The 17778-nt window shown below is 38.2% G+C and overlaps 1 protein-coding gene across 2 annotated transcripts in view; it reads left to right on the top strand.

Moving 5' to 3' along the window:
• UXS1 (UDP-glucuronate decarboxylase 1) overlaps positions 1-17489 on the top strand; it is a 55609-nt gene extending 38120 nt beyond the window's left edge. For both annotated transcript variants that reach the window (XM_032181109.1, XM_032181117.1), the window contains exons 10-15: positions 5532-5651; positions 10341-10384; positions 11579-11639; positions 13070-13127; positions 15159-15262; positions 17279-17489. In XM_032181109.1, the coding sequence (XP_032037000.1) occupies positions 5532-5651; positions 10341-10384; positions 11579-11639; positions 13070-13127; positions 15159-15262; positions 17279-17410 (519 nt within the window). In that variant the 3' untranslated portion in view covers positions 17411-17489. The remainder of the gene's footprint in view (positions 1-5531; positions 5652-10340; positions 10385-11578; positions 11640-13069; positions 13128-15158; positions 15263-17278) is intronic.
• Positions 17490-17778: the final 289 nt, after the last annotated feature.

Genomic DNA, 17778 nt, shown 5'->3' with positions numbered 1-17778 from the left:
GATAAATAATATCATGGATCTCTTTACGTTTTTAGAAGCCATGCAGAAGGGTTTCACATGCAGGAACACTAGTGAGGCAAAGGTTGGCGCAGCAGTCTATAAGGTGATACAGGCAATCAGCCACCTCAGGCACTGCCTCTAGGAAAGAAGGAAATGTAGGAAAGAAGAGGTGAAATGCTACAGCTATTCTCACTGCTGATAGACCCCCCAAAGTGCAGGTGTCATCACTACAGCTACCGTCCTATATTCTACCAAGTCAATGAAATTCATAAAGGAAAAAAATCCCCAATTCCTTTCCTTTGCAAAGTTTGAGAGGTCACACACTCATGGTTGTATTAATATTCTCAATAAGCACAGCAGTTCCTTTGAAAATTTTCAAGTTGGTTGCTTCTGTCTTCTTTATTAACCAACTACATGGTGAAGGAGGAAACTGCTGCTTTCAACCATTGTAACTGAGTGATTCACAAATAGGCTTTTCTACTTTGCAAAAGAGAAACCACAAATAATCATAACTTTCCTATGCTCCAATAAAGACAAGTCCTGGGAAGTAATACTTTAGAGATTAAATAATGCTAAGAGTTTGTTGTTTGTTTGTTAATGTCACCGTCTTACATTCCTTCCTGAATATGTTTCTAAATCATAGTAGTCCATCTGAGTTGTCAGAACTTTGTTATACAGGCAGCATGTATACAGTAGGAGTTTCTTTTCTGTCAGTGCAACAACACCATTTTTCCAGATTACATGAAAATAAAGCAGGAAAAAACTGTCTGGTCTTCTTGCTCCTGTTCACATAAAATGGCTTCGATAGTGCTGTGGTATCCTTATTGTTTGTATGTGCTCTTTGCTGGTAAAAATTACAAAATAACTTTGTGCCATAGACAAGGTCAAAGCCATGGACTAAACAAATACAAAGCAGTTTCCTAAGAAAAGTCTGAACGCTTTTTGTGGTCTCTGTGCTCAAAGTTTGTGTTTTTTTTTCTTTCCTTTCCCTTCCCTGCTGTGCTGTAAGAAGTCCCATTTTCTGATTTCCTTCAGGTAATTGGAGAACTTAGTCCTTTGTTCCTGCTATTGTTGCACTGTTGTGCAAACTGAACTTTGAAGTCAGGAAAACCTTAAGCTTTTTCTTATTATTTATTTTTATAGATCTATTCACATCAATAGGTTTAGTGAATGTTTGAATAAGAATAAATCCGTGGCAACATTCATCTTTTGATGCAAACTGTGTTGTTTCTGATGTGTTTTTTTTCAATTTGGTACACCTCTTTTTCTTTTTTTTTTTTTTTTTCAATAAGATGCATCTTCCTCTTTCAGTCACCATTGTTCTGAAACCACGGACAAGCCTTTTACCTGTTAACTGTCCTTGTTGTACTAATTCATGAACATAGCTCTGCAAAACTCTCCATCAAGCAGAAAACTAAAATTAAGTTGTTTGGAATATGTAGTGTTACTTGTTTGCAGGTATTTCTGACCCTTATTGGCAGCTGTGTTCAAGCTCTCATTCACTGGATTTTACTTCAGTGTTTGTTAACTGTTTCCTTACATTCCAAAGCCACGCTGTTCAGCAAAATATTAAAGTTAAAATCCTTGTCTGAAGGGAATATGCTAAATAAATGCACTTCAGTGGGTACACATCTCTTCTCAGTGGCAATCTTTCCCATCCAAATGTTAGAACAGACCTGTGTCTACATTGGCCGTGTACACTACATACAAAAGGTATGCAAGCTGAGGCTAAAGCTAAAATGTATCAGGGAAATAAAAAAAATAATGGTATGAAGAGACCTTGAAGTGATGCAGTAGCTTCTCTAGTATGGGAAGTGATCTATAAACATGATAATATTCAACCGTACCGAAGGTGTGCCCTGGTTGTGTTCAAGTCAGATGATTGTGATTGCCCTTCCTAGCTCATCTAGGAGCTTACCTTTTATTAAATTCAGATGGCAGAATCAGTATATGTTTGCAAAACAGTTAAAAATCTTGCTGTTACCCAGGAACAATCCTCATTTTGTTCATGCAGTAGGCAATACATATAAATACGTACATGTAAGGTAGCTTAGAAGTTAAAAACCACATCCTGGATGAACTGTGGTGAGCTCTCTTACTGTGCTGTGATTACAGTTCAGGTCTTGGGGAAAAAAATCAGAGTTGTTTAATGATCTCTGAAACACATGAGAGAGAAAAAGAATCGCTAAGAAAGCGACTAATAAAACAAGGGATGCAGGCAGCAATTTTAGTAATTTTAACTGAAATATTGGTAAAGACTTCTGTCAGGTCACAGTGGTATTTGTGCAACTGTACAGGCTTCCCTGGGAGATTTTTTTTGTCAGTGAATCTCATTGTCTGATGGAGAGAAGACAATTTCAGCTTTCCTTCCCCTGGTTTAATATGCAGGGAGTTCTAATTAATGCTTGCTGTTCAGATACATCCACAGACTTCACAAAGAAGAAAGTGTTTGACATTTTTAGTGGGAAAAGTTTGCCTGTTATGAACTTGGGCACAGCATTTGTTTCAGTTAACAGAACCTCTTGGCATTTCAGTTACATTTTGTATTGATCTGTTTTCTGAGACAGTCAATGCAGGGAGATAACTTTTCTTAAAAGGCTTGTAAAACTAAAATAGGCCTCTTTAAATTGTTATCATAGCATCCTTGATACCTTGAAACTTTCTGGGGCAATGTTCTCCAGAACTAACTGGCAAAGACTCATGCTGAAGACTGGAAAAGTTTGTTCGTGTCTGGGGGGAACTGCATAACTGATGCTGCTTTTTGACTGACAGCTGTAAAACAGTCTGAGGTTTGGTTTGGGGTGGGTCCTTCAGTATGATTAGCTTGTACCCACCTGGTTTTCTGTATTCCACTGCTTTTACATCAATTCAGTGGAGAAATTTCTGTCAGCCAAAACAGTCTTTACTGCATTTTTTTCTGTCTTCTCTTGCCTTTGTTAGAGGCGTGGTCTCTGTGATTGCATCTGTGATGGTAAATAATACAGTGAACTGAAGTGTCTTGATAGTCCCCAATGCTACATTTGATAAGTTTGCTCCCAGGCTCTTTCCAGATTGTTCAGGGAACTTGCTCTCTGAATAATCTGCTGGCAGAAGACGTGGTCTTAAGCAGTGAGGACAGAAGCCAATTGACCACATTTGATTTCAGTGTCAGGGATTAGTCTCAAGCTCTCTTTTGTTGAGCAGTATAAACACGGGACAACGAAGTTTCCTCCTTTCTCTAGGCTGTAATAAAAAATTATACCTGACTTACTGCCAGAACTCCAGGGAAGTGATTGACTTTGGTGGTGGGAATACTGTGGGAGGTAGTCAGTTGAAATTACTATGTTGTTGCTATTCGAAGTAACAGCACATAGGTAAGAGAGTACCACAAGTATTTGTAGGCAATTAATACAAAAAGGGGTTAAAAAGTACTCAACATGAATAAAGGATCATGTCAAAGGAGAAAAGAAAATTTAGGACAATTATTAAGGTATTGACTCCAAAATTTATTTGTGGAAGAGTTTCTTTTGAGAAGACAGATCAGTTTTACAGGCACAAATGAATGTTCTGCCGCATAGAAAAGAGATTTTCAGAGCCGTATGCTGCTGAGAAAAGCTTTATGAGATGACACTATAAATAAAAAGTTACTCACTTTAAAAGACATTACAGCTTTTTATGGAGAAAAAAATAAATAGAAGGGAGAGGAAGTACTGGATTTGCTTTGACTATGAGTAAGTGCCTATATGGCATGTGTTGTTTTCATTTTCTAGATCCCTCACTAGCTACCAGCCAATACTGGAAAACAAGGCTGCTTCTGTAGCTTGTGCTGTACAAGAGAGGCTTTTTGGGCAGCATTGTTTAATGAGTTATTTTTATCTTGAGTACTAGCTTCCAAGTGTCTCATTTTCAGTACTTGGTAGTAATGGCAATATCTGGAAAACCTACGTGAAATACAATCCCTCCCTGGAGGAGTCGGTCTCCTTTTAATACTGAGCGCTGGGGAAAGCAGAAGAACAAGAAACTCCATCAGAGTATATTTTTAGATACAGTGGAGGCAATGGCTTTGTAACATGCTGCTGAAGGTATATTTTTGACATTTTTTTTTTTTTTTTATTAATTGCAAATGAAGAACATGTTCCCAGCAGACGTATTTTGTGTGGAAAGGGACTCTGCTCTTCCCAGGGTATCTCAGCAGGGTGAAGTGGGTGTCGTGAGGCTATTTTTTTTGGCTCTGTTGTGGATGCAAGCTTGACATGTAACAAGACCCAAGACTGCAGCCTTTCGTATGGCACAAGTTATCTGCTTGGTTAGTGTTAGATTACAATATGCCTGCAAATATAAATAACATTTGTTCATGAAACCTTATTTGCAGGTAAGCAGAGCTTGATGTTGCTTGGTGTTCTCCATACCAGGGATGCTGGGCTTTACCTTTACTACTTGGTGTTTCCCATTTGTCAACACCAAGTAATATCTAAAGCACTGAACGTGCCTTTGCCCCTCTGACTCTCCCATTTGTAAAATGTTAATGCTACTGCTTTCACAGAATTGTTTTGAGTGTTAATTTGGTTATGAATCACTTGGAACTCCAAAAGATAATACAAAATGTTGTGTGTATCATCCGAAGGAAAAACTGAGTGTTTGTAACTCAGAAGTTTGTGCTTTTGAGTGCAACTGGTTTGGTTGAATCAGCAGCAGAAAGTTTGCTTTAGCTCACAAAGGCCAAGCATCCTTCCTGTAGGCTTTATCATGAACTGTGTCTTGTCCAAGTGAGTAAGTGTCAATAAACAGAAAATACTTGGAGAGAGATTACTTCTCACCTGCAGTCTCCCGTTGTTAAAACACTTTGTCCAGACGGTTTCCAATTTCATGTTTATTGCATTTTGCTTTGAAGCTTTGCGAAATATCCTCCAATATCCTCCAGAAAGGTGGGAAATAGAAATGTGTTTTGGAGGAGGGAAAAAAAAAAAAAAAAAAAAAAAAACGAAGGTATCGAAGAGACCTGGATTATAATGCATGTATTTACACAGCTTAATAAGTAGCAGGGAGTTAAGCAACATTATGGTTGTGGTTACAAAGCCACTGTATAGTATTGGTAAGGATACTTAAGCTGAGGCACACAATTTTTCTAATCTTTGGAAATGCTACCCTGGTATTATAATCTGATGATTGTGAGATTTCACTTACCTGAGAAAAAAAAAAAACAACAACTACATAAGACCCAGGTGGAATAATTTGTTGGACGGGTACTAATGAAAATCATAAAGTTCTTGTTAGAAGAAAATGCTTGTGCTGAAATCATCAGCTGTTCTAACACTGATTTAAAATTTGCATTACAAATACCGAGAACTAGCATAAATTGTCTTGTTGTATGCACTGCAGTTTCCAGTAGACCTGATGAGATGTTAGAAGTCTTTCATTGTGAAAAAACAATGGGTTTTAAAACTGTAGGAAGGATTCTAGGAAATCTTTTGGATAGGGGAGAGTAAATTTGCATTTTAGGAAGAAAGAGACTCTTATGAAGGTAGTTAAATTTCTTTTTTCTTTGCCCACAGGAAGGAGTTGAAGTCAGGGTTGCCAGAATATTCAATACCTTTGGCCCTCGAATGCATATGAATGATGGTAGAGTCGTCAGTAATTTTATCCTACAGGCCCTCCAAGGAGAAGCACTAACAGTAAGTAATGACCTGTCAGTGATGTGAAGAGTTCTGTGTCTGTGTATCGTAAGCTGGTGTGCTGTGAGGGAGTCTGGATTTTAGAAAACATGGAGGTTACCCCACCCCCAAATATACAAATCTTCAATATATCAAGCTCGAGCGTATAGAACTGTACGTGTAAGGGTGTGCTCTGTATTGATATTGCTTTCCCAGGAAAAAACAAGGCTACCAGATACAATCTGAGAAAGTATTTTATTCATCCTGAACTTGAATCTCTTATCTGTCACAACTCTTCCATGTGGTCAGGTTTAAAGAGTCATGGTTTTATATTTTTTCCTTTTGAAGAACTGTATCTGAACCATTTCTGGAAGTTAGGCGTCAAAATGTCTTTTTGGAAGCTCGGATATCAGCCTAAATTTTCTATGAGTAACGTAACATTGAAGGCCTTCAAGCTACATCATCACGAAAGCAGGCCAGAACTGGGTTTTGTTACCATTGACAAGTGGTGTGGTATAGATGGCCTGCATCTATAGAGCTGAATTTTCATGCCTTCAAAACAAGTTGCCACATTCAGACTGTTTACAATGAATGGTTCTTGGCTCTTGATAATATTTAAACTATATCACAGCATTGTTTGGGAGAGTAAGAGCTGGCACGGGCCAGAACTCTGCCAAAGATGTTGCTGGTAGTTTAGCAATACAGACAGTGCCTGACCTCTGTCAGGACATGGTTCAGTGGTAGACTTATCAGTGCTAGGTTAACAGTTGGACTTAATGATTTTAGAACACTTTTCCCACCTAAATGATTCTTTGTCCTAATCCTGTTTAGTTTATTATTATAAAGTCTTAAATATGTGTAAAATAAATGTGAGGAGACGTCCTGAAATAGGGAGAAGTAATTTGGAATCTGAGATAGGCTGTGAACTCAGGGAAACATTTGCAGTGTGTGAGACATACAACAGAATTTCACACTCATTTCTTGCTACTGCCTAGATTAGAAGAGTGAAGTGCCAGGACACCACTCAAAGGCTTCTGAACTCTTGTTCTGATTAATCACTGAAAATACCTGCTAACTGATAAATGTCTGATAAATAACTAAAAAGTTATACACACACACACACACCAGACAACTGTCTTGAGATTGAGATAGCATTCCTTCTGTTGGAGTCTATAAAATCCACAGTTCAACCAGGACTTCCTCTAGGAAGTTGAAGACAATCAAGGAGGGAAAGGATGAAAATTCTGTGGCAACTCCCGCTACTTTGGTTCTTGTAGAGCAAAACCTGAAACCATCGTATAAGCCAGCACTGAGACTGCGGATGCCAGGGCTCAGTCTGGGGTAGGTGACAAACCTGTGAGTCAGCGTGCCTAGCCTGTACTGACAGGAGTCTTTTCAGCACTGAATAGGCTGATTGCACAACCACGTGTAGTATGGGTGCTGGGGAAATGAGTCTGCCACATAAATTTATGCCCTACCTATTTGGAAATAAGCATTTGCCAACATAATTTCTGCTGTTTATGTGCTGGGACAGTGATCTTAAGCAATCAGAGAAGGAGATGTTATTTGCTAATAATCATCAAAAATAAGTAGTCAACTCTTACATATTTTTTTTGTTTGGCTGGAATTTTACATGTTGTACTACTGAAAGCTCATGTCAAGAGAGCAACCCCATGGGCTCTTTTTGTGGCAAAACTGCACTATAATATGATCTGAAATATGTGAGTGTTGTACAGCAACAATAAATTCTGATCCCCCTCACACACCTCAGATCATGGCAAGAATTAAGTGAATTATGATATAGTGAGACTCCATTTCCTCTCTGTACATTAGCACAGCTGCTGTAATTTATTTGGGAATAAATGTTTTTCCAGGCAGTAAATTTGCTTAGACTGAGGGTATGTATTAATTAGTAAGCTTTGGGATTGGAGGATCCGTTAGCAAGGCTGTCTGTCTGGAAGAAATTAAAGGGATGCTTCCTTTTTGTTTTTGCTTGCAGCATTCAAAATTTCATTCCTTGTGTCTCAGGAACAACTAGTTATTGATGAAAAATGCAAGGCTTTGACAGAAATACATTTTTCAAACATGAATGTTGTGCCAGCCACCATACCACCAGGGTAATTAGTTGCCTGAAAACTGCTTTGTTCTTTCCATCTGTTTGATGGTGCCCTAGATTTGGGACTGATTTGTAATGCTTTGTGGGATAGGAGAAATGTATGTAAAAAGCAAGTCCCTGAACCAGTCCTTTCTTGATGTGATCCTTCTGACGTTACAGTGCAACAGGCAGTCCATCAGACTTCATATCAAACTGCCCACATCTATCACAGTAACTTAAACCAAAGCAAGTGCACAATACAAAAATCCACATGGGATTATTTTCCCTCTCAAAAAATTCCCTCATCCAAAAAATTCCTGTAGAGAGTTTAATTTTCTTACCCACTCAGGCATCTCCAAAAAGCTGCAGGTTGAGGGTGGTTCTGTTTGTTGCAAGACAATAATGAAATGGAAGCAGACAAGAAGATGGAGCTTTGTGCTTTGAGACTTTTGATCGTTGAGGGACTTAGAGTCATAGACTCATAAAATATCCCGAATTGGAAGGGACCCATAAGGATCATCGAGTCCAACTCCTGACTTGGTTGTATCAAAATATGTGTGTGTGACCATATACTTATTTGCCAGTACTGTATGCTTCCAGGATAACGTCCTGGGGCATAAAGTTTGAGCTACTAAATGATATTTAGAAAGCTTATCTAGCCTGTAAAGGATCAGAAGGTACTTCCATCTGTTATGTTTGCTCCCGTAGTGCATGTATGTAGTGAGCTGTTGCTGTATTTGGCCTCTAAAACATTTTTTTATTCAAACTGCTCAGCTTTTATTGAAAGTAAGCCTGTAATCTTTTGTAACCAGAACTGAGTGAAAACACTACCTGGAAGGGTTTTTTTTTGTTTGTTTGTTTTTTTAGAAATTTACTCCATTACTAAATATAGAGCAGTTATCATGTTTTAAAACATGCAATCTTTGGGATGACTGTACATGAGAAGAGAGCTAAGGGAAGAGTTGTTTAGCTAACCAGGTCAAATAAAATGAATTATTATCCAGGAGCAGTATTTGAGACCAAAAAATATGTATACCCTTGTATTATCACAGAATTTGGCTGACAGGAATATCTAGTATTGACCTTTTCAGAAACCACATGTACTCAATCTCTTGGTTCAAAGCAGTTGTTCAAGTGGAGTAAATTGATGTCACAAAGTGAGAGTCTTTTTAACTGCGTCTTTTTAACTACCTGCCTTTAAGAAATTACAGCCTATGCAGACATGCCCATCATTGCATTTTATTGTTGTGAAGGAAGGATTTATTAAGAGAAACTAAAAAGGGAAAACTGCATCGTATTTTCCAGGCGCTTCCTGCATGTAGGAGAGGTAGCCACATTGGGTGACTTTGCACAAATCATGCACAAATGACTTAGTTGTATAAAACTTACCCCATGAGCCAAAACAAGGCAAACAGGAAGCTTTATATGTACACAAAACGTAACTCCTGTTTGCTTTGAGAGGCTACCAAGCTGTTGGTGTGTTCTCTTGCTATATTTCTCTCAATGGATTATTAAGTAAATGCTTAAACCCCCAAGTCCTCCGGATCTTACCCAGTGCCTACCAAAATGTGAATTCTTTGGACTTTGAATCTGCCTCAGACAGTGGGCTTAACAAGCAACAAATGATGGCTTGTATACCAATTGTACTGTCTTTCCCGTCCCCTAAGAAAACAAACATGCTTTCAATTCTGTCCTTCCAAAAAGCTTTTCTGTTGTAGCAGTTTGGTGGTGAGATGTATGTGTCCTCACTTAAAATTAAGTGTTTTCGCCATTTGTGTATGCCTGCACATAGCTTTCAGAATTTAAGTATGTTTGTTATTTATGTTTAGTACAGCACACAATTAAGCTGTAAACAAAAAAAAGTCTGATACTATTATGCGCATTTTAAGTATGCTTTAATGTCTGGAGCAAGAAGGTTGTTTAAGTTCGAAACAAAGTGTTAACACATAACCAGAGAACAAACACACACATACACACATACCATGGTTTGGGGGGAAAAAAAAATCGGTACAGATGATTTTGGGAGTCATATTCACTAGAAATTATTCCACCTCCAGATAGTAATATTTAGAGAGCTGCGTGATTTTTTTTTTGGTGGTGCCCTGATTCCTTGAAACACTTACTGCTATTTTTTTCTTTACTATTTTTTTTTTTTAAGACCACAAATGTTTTGGTGGTCTCTTTGAAGTTGGCCGTTGTTAAAGAGCAAATAAATTGCTTGTCATAACCACATCTTAGTATTCTGAGGTTTGCTTTAAATATTTGGTGCTCTTTTCTGGTTGAGTGCATGCTACAGCCTCTTTCAGCGTTCCAGCAGAGGACAAAGCATCACTCTGTCCTCAACTGCTAAGAATGTTTCCTACATGCCGAAGTCTGCATTAATGAGATGCAGAAGGGTATATTTACCGGAGACTCTTCCAAGAACAAAAAGACCTTCAAAGAATTGATGCTTTGCCAAAACTCTGCAAACACATCTTTTTCCATTTCTGAAACACAAAGCTTGTGTTTCAGGTGCTTTTCCTTTGGACTTCTTACTAGGATAGTCAGGAAAAGATAATTGTGCTAGAGAGGACTTTTATACTTCTGTAACTTCTCTAATTTTCATCTGGCTTTAGGTCTATGGACCTGGAACTCAGACAAGGGCTTTCCAGTACGTCAGGTAAGCCTTGTTTATGCTGCTGGTATTTATTTGCTTCACTTGATGATTCTTTGAGCTTGGCTGCATAGTTTGTACTTCATTTAAATCGACAAAAGAAATTATTTTCAGTTTTAGGCAAGCTTTACTTTTTAGAAGGGAGACACTGAAGTTTTTTAAACTATAAGGAAATAACACATCAGTTGGTTCAGAGCTTTGAGTTAAAATATTAATGTGTTTTCCCATAGAGGGAGAGCAAGTACTTGGTAGGTAGGTTTTTGATGCTACTTAAAGTCTGAGCAGTTTGCAAGTCCTTGGGTTTTAATGCAATACTGCCACCTTGTGTTTTTCTGCGTGCTATATGTGTGTTACATATGCTTTATTATTCCCTTCTGAGGGAAGGAACAGGCTGAGGAGATATTGCTGTAGATAACATTTGTAGCATAAGCAAGGCCAGAATGTACTTGAACTAATGAAAAGTGAATCTAGGCCTTAGAATCTTCTGTCTCGCTAGCTAAATTTCAGGGCCAGGCTTCTGGGTTGCTTTCATCATGCTGCACTCGGTGGAAATGTTGTTCTTTCCCTCTGCTGAAAGTAGTAACAGTGTTGATAGAAGCTATGGAAACCCGTATCAGTTCAAAGCGTCCACTCCTTTCGTGATTATAAGCTGTAAGGAACAAGCTGATAAATAGCTGATAATCCAAAATAACTTTGGGTTATTTTTCTGGGGGAAAGTAACACCAAAATACTCTTCTTAATAAAATTGTCTTAAAATTTGTGAGAAGACAATTCAAAAAACAAACTGCAAAGCAAGTAGTGGTGCTGTCATGTGCCACTGTCTAACAACTCACTCTGTTTGAAATAGGCTTCTAAGAAGTTTGGGTACTGGAGCAAAGAGAAGGTATTAATTGTTTCTGAGTAACGTAGTTTTTCTTGATTTTTCTTTCGTGTGCTCAGAGGAATTGTAGCCATTATATCAGAGACATAATCACCCTTTGAAAATAACCTGTAATTCAGCATATTTTACAACAGGGGCTGTGGAATAAATAACTAAGGAAACATGCACCCCTTGAAATATATGCTGTAAATCTGATTTCAGCATTTCTCAGCTGACTGATCTGCTTTACTGGAGCTCTGTGGAGGCAGCTCTCTTTTTAGACAAGAATATTATTTATAGGGAAGTGGAAATTGCCTCAATCTGTTCTTCCCTTTTTATAGTGATCTTGTGAATGGGTTGGTGGCCTTGATGAACAGCAATGTCAGCAGCCCTGTCAACTTGGTGAGTATGAGATCTCCACTCTTCTGTGTTTACTGTACAGGAGCCAACATCCTCTGTTTTCCTCCTTGTTACTGATGCTGATTTCTAGAAGAAATAAACAAAGCAAAAAATCTCTTTCCATTATGAATAAACCCTGTGTTCGCTTTATAAATATGAAGAATGAGCACCTAGGTGTTGAGATGTGATAGTTTCAGGAAGATGAGAAATTTGCTATATTGTTTTTTGGTTTAGCAAGAAAATTCACATAATTAGAATATGAAAGAAAAAAATAGAGCAGGATGCCAAATCCAACCAAGAAAATAATTGAACTCTAAAAACACTGAAGCTCTTATCTCTGAACAAATGGAAATCACTTCATACTAGCTTTGATTGGAGGAAAATGGGATAGTATTTGATTGTGTAATTTTCTAATATTGTTAAGGTCGCTTAGAAATTAATTTTTTTAAATAGGAAATTTGCTTTGTGCCATTTGTTATCACCTTATCCTCAGCAGTGGATGTAACAGTAGAAAAAGGATGCATATACCAGATCACTTCTACGTATGTCAATTTTTGCCAGATCAAGTACTCAACTCTGCAGGGCAGTTTTTCACTTGATTTTTACTTTTTTTCTTTTTTCTTTTAATTGTGGCTTTAGGTTCATTTGTGTGTTTCTATCCAAATTTTTATATTCCTTAGCCCCATCACAAGTTTTGTCTCCAAAAAAATCAACATTTAGATCTGTGTGTAGCTACTTGTTCAGCTGTCGATCAAACAATATGTAGTAAAGGAGTGGTAAAGCAAGGAATGCTAGAAATGGAAGGAGTTGAGTCTGATGAAGATGAGCTAATGCTAGCAGGAAGCTTTCAGTGTTTTATTCTGAAATGTTGAGATGTTTCTTATGTGCAGGTTTGTTGAAAAAAAAAAATGTGAGTTAAGAAGGGCAGCATTGTATAGGAAAGCAGGTAGATCATATAATTATTTTTATGCAAGATGCAGTGAATTAAGAAGCAATTGTTTGCAGTGAAATTGGTTGTTTTTCCAATTTGGGTGAACTGAGAACTTGGTATTCTTCTTTAAATGAAGTCTTCATTATATTGTCTGTCCTCAACTCAGCAAAGTTCTTGAGTCCATACTTTGAGACAATGATGTGGTTCTTTGGGTTCCAGAATTGGGGCACATGGCTTTACTCTGATTAAGAGGTGCATTTGCCCTTTCATTACATATTGATTTTTGGGTACCTCCATTCACACATTGAATTACCAAGGTAAATGTGATGGAGGGCAGCTTTTCTAATGAATATTCAGCTGGTCAAGGTTAGAATAGAAATGAGTTATAATGTTGAGCTTTTCCATTTTAACACGACCTGTTTTAGAAATGTGTAATATCAGAAAGCTAACGTGTCTTAAGGTGTTCACTTGCGGTTTTAATGAATATTCCTTCCCTTTCTAGGGAAACCCAGAAGAGCACACTATCCTAGAGTTTGCCCAGTTAATTAAAAAACTTGTTGGTGAGTATGAGTAATTCTTCAATGAAGCTCATGAAGCACTCATTGTTAAGATTATTATTTCTTGATTAGTATATGTAATATATGGATAATTTAATTGGGCTCTGGATTTCTTAATAACTTTATCAAAGTCAATCGTATCCTGACCATATAATTAAATACTAACTAGATAATCCAAATCCTCTCAACTGAATGTAAAAGACTGCATGAATAGTTGAATGAATACATTCTTTGTGTATCTGTATGATCTATACCAGTAATTTTACATAATGTTTATGCAAGTTACTAGATAATTACCCAAAAGTGAAGTCTTCCTCACTGCATGCTGTGAAAACATCTTACATCCTAGCTGAAATATGGATACTTCAGCAAGGTGGTTCTTCACAATCATGCAGGCTGTTCTCCTTCAATTACTATTAAAAAGCTTCATGCTGTGGTGACAGTCTTTCTCTACTTTTCTTTGATCTACCAGTGGCTTGTGCAAGCACTGCCAGCTCCTCCCTTGTTTGTGGCTTGGAAGAAAATACTGTGGCTTTCTCTTCAGACTTGCTGTGATATCTGTAGTGAATCAGAGCTCTCAAGAATGGAAGCAAATGGCTGTGTGCAGTCCTCTAATGTGGCTTCCTCGTGAGATGAAGCATGCTGGTGCCATTAGCCAAGGGGTTTTTATCTGTAGACTCTACCAGCCTTTCTGAGGGATCTATTAAAGGTGCCTGAAAAAAACAGGTTCAAACATGCAGTACAGAAGCTGATGCATGTGATGTTTCTAATAGAGGACTATCCCCACTGGAAAATGCTTGAGTTTACAGATCAGGGAGGGAAATTGAAAATCACAGCACCAAACCCACCTGGCAGATGAAATAATCTTTACCTTGTCTGTTCACAAACAGCTTGACTTGTTTCAATCTGCCTGGAGAGGCAATTTAATTCTACATCCGTAAAACCTCACAGTAAAGTGGCATGTAAACTGTTTGCTAGATTTCATTATATAAATTGTCCTATATGTGTTGTCATGAGGTAAGACAAGTACTGTGGGTGTTTAACAATCAGACTGAGAAGTATGGGCAAAGAACAAGTGAAGTCTTTTCACAAGGCAAAAGCGCTCACAGCATCACAGAACAGTTGAGGTGTGGGAGGGGACCTCTGGAGGCCATCTGGTCCAACCCCCCTCCTCAAGCAGAGCCACCTAGAGCAGGCTGCTCAGGACTGTGTCCAGGTGGTTTTGAAGTCTTCCAAGGAGTGAGACTCCACAGCCTCTTGGGGAAAGCTGTTCCATTCATCAGTTACCCTCACAGTAAAAGTGTTTCCTTATTCTCAGAAGGAACCGCCAGTGTTTTCAGTTTGTGCCCGCTGCCTCTTGTCCTCTCTCTCAGCACGGCTGAGAAGGGTCTGGCCCCATCCTCTTGGCACCCTCCATTCAGATACTTAACCACATTGATCAGATCCTCCCCCATACGGGACTCTACACATCCCTTTGATGAGCTTTGTGAGGTTTCTGTCAGCCTGTTTCTAGTGTGTCAAGAATGCTGGACGACAGCACAGTCCCGGTATTGGTGTACCAGCCACTCGGTATTGACCCCTGGGATACACCAGTAGTTACGGGCCTCCAGCTAGACTTTGTGTCACTCACCAGCACCCTCTGGATCTGGCGACTTAGCTGTACGTCAAGAGCCTGTCTAGAAGGATCTTACAGGATACAACAGCAAAAGCCTCACAGGTCAAAGTGGATGCTCTCCCCTTAACTACAGAGGCAGTTATTTCATCAAAGAAGGTTATTCAAGTGATCAAGCATGACTTCCCTTTTGTGAAACCATGCTGAAATCTTTGTGAAATGTTTTTGTGAATCCGTGCTGTTGTAGGGCAGCTGGCTTACCCAGCTGTTGCATACAATGCAGCTGTGTCTGTGGAAGGCATTTCAGTGGTACAATTATGAAGCAGAAAACGGCAGAAAGACCTAATGCTTCAGTAGGTAGAAAAGATAAATGCAAAGCATCGTGAATTGCAGATGATAATACACAGTCTCTTGTTTGATAGGCAGTGAGAGTGAAATCCAGTTTCTCTCAGAAGCACAGGATGACCCTCAGAAACGAAAACCTGACATCAGAAAAGCAAAGTTATTGCTTGGCTGGGAACCTGTGGTATGTACAGCTGCATTACTGTCTTTGTGTGCGAAAACACAAGGAGGCGTACCATGTGATAAGGATATCTTTCAGTTTTCAGAATATTTGCTTAATGCAATCTCCAGGACAGTTCTTTAAAGGCTGTACAGTGCCTACAGTCTGTCATAAGTTGCCCTTGCTCATGATTGATGAACTGCTGGGTAAGATTGCATGCCCTTTGCCATGCAGAAGAGCATATTAGTACTGGCATTTTTAACAAACTTAAGTAGGAACAAAATATCATAGGCATTTTAGCTTTTTAATATGTATATTCTAAAGTGGTTGCCTCCTGTAAGCCTGACATATTCTTTGAAATATATTGTACATAGTTTTGAGAGCCTAATGAGTTTGCTGTTGCTGCCTTCATTCCTGTTTTCCTGGAGTAACGTGCATTATGGAAGGAAAAGATTGCTTTTAACTTCATTAGAATATTTTTAGAAAATCTACAGAGTAAGACTCTTTTTAAGAAGATTGATAACAACATTGCAACCAAAACATTTGTTTGGATTAGTGGGGAGAAATATGAGAATTGGATGTTCTGTTTAGTTTTGAGTTCATTTAAAGGGAACTATGTGGAACTCGGGCAAAGCAAAATATGAACCTAATCAGAGGGAGCTGATGCTCTTTTTTTCTTCCTTATTGTTTGAAGTTCTGGTGGACAGAACTTAAACCAGAATAAGAAGCTCTCATTTTGGGCTACAGGTATCATATGTAGAGATGTTCAGGGCTTGCTCTCAGTGTAGATAAGCTTGGAACATGCTCGGGGCTAGTTGAACTTGTCTTACCATCCATAATAAAGTTTGTCTGTCCATCTCTGAAACTTGATTATTAGTTATCTGAGGTGGCCATGATAGTGATTATTCTGCACAGCTGGTATGTAAGAACTGCAAAATTCCCATGATCACTGTTACTTTCCTTCTCAACCTTTCTGGTGAAGTTAATTGTGCAAATCTATAGCGAAGCAGAGTTGATGATAAGAGCTGTTTTGGTGGTGAGGTAAGGCCTATTCAATCCATAGAAAGAGCATGACTTTCTTAGCCAGCTCCCCATTCTAGCTAGCATAATGATTTGTAAGCTTTTTTGGATTTTTTTCAGACAAAAATCTTTACAGGAAACCTGTGAACCCATTTAGTAAGTACAAGGCTATTAATAGAAAAAGCTCTGGACCCTTCTGAAATTATTCAGAGACACCAGATATTAACAGACCGTGCCTCAAAGCACAAGGAGGGTGAAAGGTGTTATGATCATAAAAGGCTTAAAGCAGTGGACTTTTATACCTCTGACCTGTCTTTGGTGCCGTCAGCACCAACATTGACTCTGAAGTAGCAGCACGGTATGGGTACATTGAGTTTCAGGCACATAGTTTTTGTGCTGCTTTTCTATCCTCCTGTATCAAAGATGGTATCAGCAAGCATGTCAGAGCATATGACTCCTGAGAAAAGTGGATAATATTTCTGTTGTTCTGCTCTACAGATCACAGTGTTTAAATACAGGCATAGAATATGAAAAAATATAATTATTTTAATAGGATTTAAGGATATCAAATGACACTGGATGCTAATTTGTATCCCTTCTTTCTTTATATCGATGCAAACAACAAATCCTTCCACCTTTATACCTTTCTAGGGTATATACCATTCTGTGAGATTCTCAAAAGGTGGTCCTTAATTATTAAAAACAGAAAGGACTTAGATTTCTGTATACTTCTCTTTTTTTTAATGTATAATGCTCAAATTCTGTAAATCTGTCAAAACATAACTGTCTGATACGATTTAAGTTTGTTAGTTTTTTTGCCTTATAACATTAGAAAATACATCTAATGTTTGAAAGTTAACAGATGCATTAGCAGTGCAGAGATGTAACCAGTATGTGGTGCTGTTAATACTTATATTGGCAAAGATTTAAAGGACTCTCTAGCGGTCTTGAATAGCTGTATTAAAGAAGGTGCTGTTGTGAACTCAGAGTAATAATGATTCTCTCATTTTTTGGGAACAGGTCCCATTGGAAGAAGGTTTGAATAAAGCAATTCATTACTTCCGTAAAGAACTTGAATATCAGGCGAACAATCAGTATATTCCCAAACCAAAACCTGCAAGGATGAAAAAAGGAAGAACAAGACATAATTGAAGACTGTTGGTTGAACAGGAAATGCCCTGCTTGACATTTGACGGATGTAATTTTCTTTTCTTTTTTTTTTTTTTTTTTTTTTTTTTTGAAAGAGACTTTGAAACAGGTATCATGAAGAACAAACTGGAATTTCATTCTGAAGCTTGCTTTAAAGAAGTGGATGTGCCTAAAAATAACAAACAAATATTCCCCTTCCCCTGCAAATCTTGCCTTGCACTTTTTAAATCTGTCTTTTTATGTAAAATAGAGTAGAAACATCTTTTAGTATCTTCAAGTTTTATATCTTGCTGTGAGATCATTTTGTTGTGACTGTCCTTGACAGTTTTATTTACTGGTTTCTTTGTGAAGCTGAAGATAAACACAAACGG

The sequence above is a fragment of the Aythya fuligula genome, chromosome 1 (assembly GCF_009819795.1).
Source record: "Aythya fuligula isolate bAytFul2 chromosome 1, bAytFul2.pri, whole genome shotgun sequence".
NCBI classification, from domain to species: domain Eukaryota; kingdom Metazoa; phylum Chordata; class Aves; order Anseriformes; family Anatidae; genus Aythya; species Aythya fuligula.
This window is presented reverse-complemented; position numbering and strand designations above follow the sequence as displayed.